The 6,000-nt window shown below is 51.9% G+C and overlaps 1 protein-coding gene across 1 annotated transcript; it reads right to left on the bottom strand.

Moving 5' to 3' along the window:
• Positions 1-4,590: 4,590 nt before the first annotated feature.
• RAX2 (retina and anterior neural fold homeobox 2) lies at positions 4,591-5,757 on the bottom strand (the record flags this gene model as incomplete). Its single annotated transcript, XM_081232948.1, has 2 exons — positions 4,591-4,929; positions 5,542-5,757. The coding sequence occupies 2 exons, from the start codon at positions 5,755-5,757 to the stop codon at positions 4,591-4,593; spliced, it is 555 nt and encodes a 184-aa protein (XP_081089074.1).
• Positions 5,758-6,000: the final 243 nt, after the last annotated feature.

Raw genomic sequence — 6,000 nt, 5'->3', positions numbered from 1 at the left:
TTGGGTCTTTGTTGCTGGTACACGGGTTTTCTCTAGTTGCGGTGAGTGGGGGCTACTCTTTTTTTTAATTTTTATTTATTTAATTTATTTATTTTTTGGCTGCGTTGGGTCTTCGTTGCTGTGCGTGGGCTTTCTCTAGTTGTGGTGAGTGGGGGCTACTCTTCGTTGTGGAGCATTGGCTTCTCATTGCAGTGGCTTCTCTTGTTGTGGAGCACAGGCTCTAGGTGCACGGGCTTCAATAGTTGTGGCACGCAGGCTCAGCAGTTGTGGCTCATAGGCTCTAGAGTGCAGGCTCAGTAGTTGTGGTGCACGGGCTTAGTTGCTCCGCGGCATGTGGGATCTTCCTGGATCAGGGCTCGAACCTGCGTCCCCTGCATTGGCAGATGGATTCTTAACCACTGCACCACCAGAGAAGCCCCCAATAGCTTTTTATAGTGATGACACAATGAAATGATGTTTGGGATATGCTGGGTTCAATAAAATATATTGTTAACGTTGACGTCAACTTTTTCCATCCACTTGGCTACTAGATTTAGACTGACACATGGTCCATGTTGTATTTCTCTGGCACTGGTCCAGGAGATCAAGACACCTGTCCTACGTCTTAGGATGGCTTTCATCCAGGTACCTTCTGGATGAGCCTACAAGGGCGACCTGTGGTGAGGCCTTGCCACCTGCTGGACACATCCAGTACTGCAGCCTGCCTCCTCAGTTCACTGATCTTGCAAATATTCATTGAGAAACCCCTACGCATTAACAACAGGCTCAGTGCCAGGGGGGATGCAACACTGAACCCACTAAGACCACATATGAGGTGAGGCAAGTAGGGCTGGAGAATACAGCTAAATGCATGAGTGAATACGTCATAGGTTCAGGGGTGATACGTGTGTGGAGGGATAGAAAGGAGAATACGGGACCTACAGAGAGAAGAGCTGCACCTGTAGCCAGGGATGTCTGGGAAGATCTATCTGAGGATTTGACACCTGAGCGGGGGCATGAAGAAAGGGAGGGAGGGGGCCATGAACACGCATGTGCAAAGGAAAGCACATGCAAATATTCCCTGGGGTATTTCCAAATGCTTTCCTCTCCACTTTCCTGCTGGGGCCAGACAGCTTCTGCAGCCACATTTGACAGTTGAGGAAACTGAAGCCCAGGAAGGTGACAGCCGAGGTTACTCATCCCGCATCCCCTCCCCTTCCTTGTCTTGAGCTAACCCTGCTTCCCACTGCAAACAGGCTTCCCTGTGTCTTGTGGAAACTGGGGACAACCCTGTCACTGAATCACCCTCATGGACACACCCCACAGCTGAGGGGCCGACGCTGAGTTAGCAGATGCCCCACGGGTGGTGCTTCTGGGAAAGCAATTGTTTTCCACATTAAAAAAAAAAAAAAGACGAAGCTGGCACATGCATTTTGCCTCTGTCCTTCCGTCTCCCCCCTCTCTGGAATACAGCTGCAATATCTGAATGAGCAGAAGCCACCTTGCAACTGTAAGGACAAATGTCACCAAGAACAGGGGCACCGGCACCCGCAGCCCTGAATTGCCCATCTCGAGATTTCTTGTTGTTTGAGGGGGGAAATGCTTTCAGTTCTTTGGAGTGTATATTTGGATGTGGGGTTGCTAGTTCGTATGGGAATTCTATGTTTAGCTTTGTGAAGAGCCTAGAGGTGAGGTCTTTGCCTGTTCTTGAATTTTCCAGACGTCTAAGCTTACGGTACATCCTCTTTTTGTTCTGGTTTCATTCGCTTAGCAACGTTGCTGAGATTCCTCCCTGTTGGCAGCCCAGCTCTGTATATGGTCCTTGTCGTGTAGTCTTCTATTGTACAAACAGAACAACATCTTGGGTGGATGCGGCCGAAGTTTTGTGAAGTGTAAATTGTTCCATTAGCACAAAATACTGTCTAATTTTAGACCTTCTGATAGACATATAGGGCCTATTCTGTTGTGGGTTTAATTTCCATTTCTCTAATGACAATTGACATTGAATACCATTTCATAAGGTTGTGACTATTTGGATTGACTCTTTACCGAAGTGTCTTTTGCCCATTAAACCAAAAAATGGTTGTCTTTTTCTTATTGGTGTGTCTGTCCTTTTTCTTATTGTCAAGGCTATGGGTCCTCTGCTGGTCAATATTTCAAATATCTTCTCCCCCTCTGTGGTTTGCCTATGCTCTCTCTTTATGGTATATTTTGATGTACATAAGTTTTTAACTTTTACAAAGTCCAGTCTTTCTGCTGATGTTTAATGTTCCTTACTTCCCATTTATAATATCTTTGCCAAGTGCCAGGTCTTGAAGACACTCCTCTACAGTTTTTTTCTAAAAGCTTTAGTGTTCTGCCTTTCACACTTAGATTGATGATCCATTTAACATTTGTGTATGGTGTGGGGAAGGGATCAAGGTTCAGTATTTTCCATATACAGGTCCCTTTGCTGGAGAGGTAATCCTTCTCCAATGTGCAGGGATGCCTTTGGTGTGAATCAAGCAACTGTTCACATGTGGGCCTGTTTCTTTGGTCCCATCAGTCAACTTGCTTGTCCATCCTTGGGCCAAAACCACACTCCCTTAATTACTGCAGCTTTCTAAAACTCTTGATATCTAATAGTGTAAGTCCTCCAAATGTATCGTTCTTCTTCTAGATTGCCTCGGCTATTCTAGGTTCTTTGTATTTTAATATAAATTTTAGAATCATTTAGTCAGTTTGTACCAAAAAAAAAAAAAAAAAAAGGTCTGTTGGGATTTTAATTGGGATTGCGTTGACTCTGTAGATCCGTTTGGGGAAGATGTGACATCTTGTGAACCTTCCAACTCCATGGGTATATCATATCCCTTCATTCACTCATGTTTTCTTTTGTTTCCCTCAACAATATTTTGAGTTTCAGTGTCAAGCAGCTGTACGTCTTTTGTCCAACTTATTCCGAGGTGTTTGATGGTTTTGATACTATTTTAAATGGTATCTTAAACATGTAAATATTTCCTTTTCCAAGTGCTTACTGTTAGTATATAGAGATGGATAAGAGATTTAGACATTTCACCAAAGATGCACAGATGGCAAATGAGTGCATGGAAACATGCTCAGCACCATGTGTCAAGAGGGAAAAGCAAAGAAAACCCACAGCGAGATGCCGTGTCACACCTGAGAGCGGCTAAAATCCATACACAGGCATTTACCCAAGAAAGATGAAGGTGTAGCTCATGTACACAAATGTCCACAACAGTTTAATTCATAATCGTCCCAAGCTGGAACCAACCCCAGAGCAAACCAGAGGAATGAATAAACAGATGTGTATCCCCTACTACAGAATAGGGCTCACCAAGGGGGTCCGCCTGGACGCCTCTCAAAATAATCGTCCTCGGTGTAAGAAACCAGACAAAACCTAATAAAGAAGACATCCTGTGTGGTTTCATTTCTATAAAACCTTAGGAAACTCAAGTGAATGTGCAGTGACAGAAGCGGACGAATGGTCGTGTGGGGAGGAGCGGGCGGGGTGGGAGAGGGCTGGGGAGGCACGCAGCAGCTGAAGGGGTGCGCACGTCACGTGACTGTGGCGAGGCTTCCAGGAGTGTACACAGGCGTCAAGGCTTACCAAGTGGTATGCTTTAAGCACGTGTAATTAACTTTATGGAAATCTTACCTCAGTAAAGCTGTTACTATATATACACACACACGGAACCCCTTCCAGATGTGGTGGTTGTTCTGAGACTCTTCAACAGAGGCCTGGGTGAGGGTCAGGAGCCCGGTTCTCAGCCCAGTCCAGACCCGGACAGTCTTGGGCGGGTCCTGCCCTGTATCCCCTGGCTGAAGGGAGGTGAGGACCGCCACGTGAGAGACGTGGGTTGGACACAACAAATGCTGGCCTTGTCACCAGGGCCCTGACCCGCCCCCCGACCAGTGGGCTGGGAGACACGATGGGGGCTGTGGCCAGTGGGGACATAAGCCACACCATGGCAACTGGGAGGAGCAGGGACAGACAGTATTCGCCCAGCCTCAGCAGAGAGTCCCCTGTTAGCACCCAGCCTGGGTCCGGCATGGGGCCTGGGGTGATGGAGTCAGGCAATGAGTTTAAAAAGAACTCCGCCCCCTACTGGCTGTGTGGCCTCAAGAAACTGGCTTCCCCTCTCTGGGCCTCAGTTTCCTCCCCTGAAAAATGAGGCTGGTGGCCATGCCCACCTTGTGGGGTAAAGCAATGGGCACATGGGGAGCACACAGTGAAAGGGGGTGGGTTGAACGTGAGCTGCTACTGCTGTTACTTGTTATTTCTTAGAGAGAGGGCGGCAGGCAGAGGGATTTAGACTCATCAACTCAGAATTCACATCCCAGTTGCTCCTGATTGCAGTCTAAGAACCTCAGAATCCAGCCCACCCACGCCCACTTGACAGATGGGGAGACTGAGGTCCCACGAGGGCACAGACTCCCTTGAGACCAGGCCAGGGACCCATCCCCCTGGCCAGGGATCCTCTGGCCACCTCCTTCTTGAAACCAGGTGCCAGTTACCCTGCAAGGCAAGGTAAGGAGGTGGTGGTGGGGTGGGGGACCCGGCGTGGGTGGCCACAGACAGGATGAGGAGGGAGGGCTGCGCACGCACCAGGTTCAGGCCGATGGCCAGGCCCTGTCCAGAGCCTGCACATGCTCCTTGGCCAGCAGCCGCAAGGATGCCTCCTCCAGGGTGAAACCGTCCGTGAAGGCTGGACCAAAGGCGTGGGGCCCGAAGGACCCCTGCAGCCCCGGACCCGGGCCCAGGAGGCGTGGGAGTCCCGGCACGGCTGGGGGCCCAGGGCCCAGCCAGGGCTCCAGGGGCAGTGGCATGGCGGGAGGGCGGGCAAAGGGCAGTGCTGGGGCCTCGGGGAGCCTCGGGGCTGCCACGGCCCCGGAGCCTGACTCCAGACGCTCCTGGCGGCGCCACTTAGCCCGGCGGTTCTGGAACCACACCTGGAAGCAGCAAGAGAGGTGCTCCTGGGTCAGGGCTGGTGGGGTGAAGTGAGGCCACTCTTTCCTGCTCTGGGCCTCCCAGCCTCTCGGGGTTCTGCCTGCTGTCTAGCCTGACCCCCATCTGTTGCAGTGCCAACATATGGTGTTACCTCCCCCAAGGAGAGGGCTGTTTTGAGAGCAGGATCTCTACCTCTTGGCCCCCATCAAATCAGCCCCAAAGTCCTCTGAATCCAGGCTCTCCTTGCCTTTCCCTTTGCCCAGGGCCCTTCTGGCTCCCTGGCCTCCCTCCTGGTCTCTCTTGGCCCTTGGCATGAAGTTCCAGCCACTGAGCTCAGCGTTTGAGGCCCTTCCCAAGCTCCTTCTCTGCCTCTGCTTCCGCCTGCCTCGGCACCCAGCTCTGTGGAAATGCCTCCTATTTCACCCCTCCACACCTTCACACACATCGCTCTGGAGGGCTAGGAAAATGCCCTTTCTCCTTTCTAGATGGCAAATTCCTATTCAAACATCAAGGCCCCAGTCCCACGTCCCCTCCTCCGGGAAGCCTTCACATGCACTGGGAGGGTTCATACCTGGCACTGGCTCCCTCCTCGGGTTGTTAGGGGGTCCCCTCACCTGCACGCGCACCTCGGGCAGGTGCACCTTGGCGGCCAGCTCCTCGCGGCTGTAAACGTCCGGGTAGTGGGAGGTCTCGAACGCCCGCTCCAGCTGGTGCAGCTGGTACGTGGTGAAGGTCGTGCGGTTCCTCCGGTGCTTCTTCTTGGGAGCCTCCTCGCCAGGCCCTGGCCGCCCACCCTCAGCTGCTGGCCCCTCGCCTGGGCTCAGGAACATGGCTCCTCCTCGCCCTCACCTGGCTGGGCGGCAGCAGGACAGACGGCGGTGAGACACGGGAGGGACTGAGGCTGGGGAGGGCGGGGGAGCCCCCGGCCCCTGCTGAGTCTGGGGTAAGATATGGAGCGGCTTCTCCCTCCACTGGGTCCTGCATTTCTTCTGCCTCCCCAGCCTCTCTGTCCATGTCGGATCACCTGACTCTGTCTCCACTTCTTTCTCTCTAATCATTTTTCTCTGTGTCTC

This window comes from Mesoplodon bidens (genome assembly GCF_964165515.1).
Source record: "Mesoplodon bidens genome assembly, chromosome: 4".
Taxonomy (NCBI): Eukaryota; Metazoa; Chordata; class Mammalia; order Artiodactyla; family Ziphiidae; genus Mesoplodon; species Mesoplodon bidens.
The sequence above is the reverse complement of the archived record's forward strand: the minus strand, read 5'-3'. Positions and strand labels throughout refer to the sequence as shown.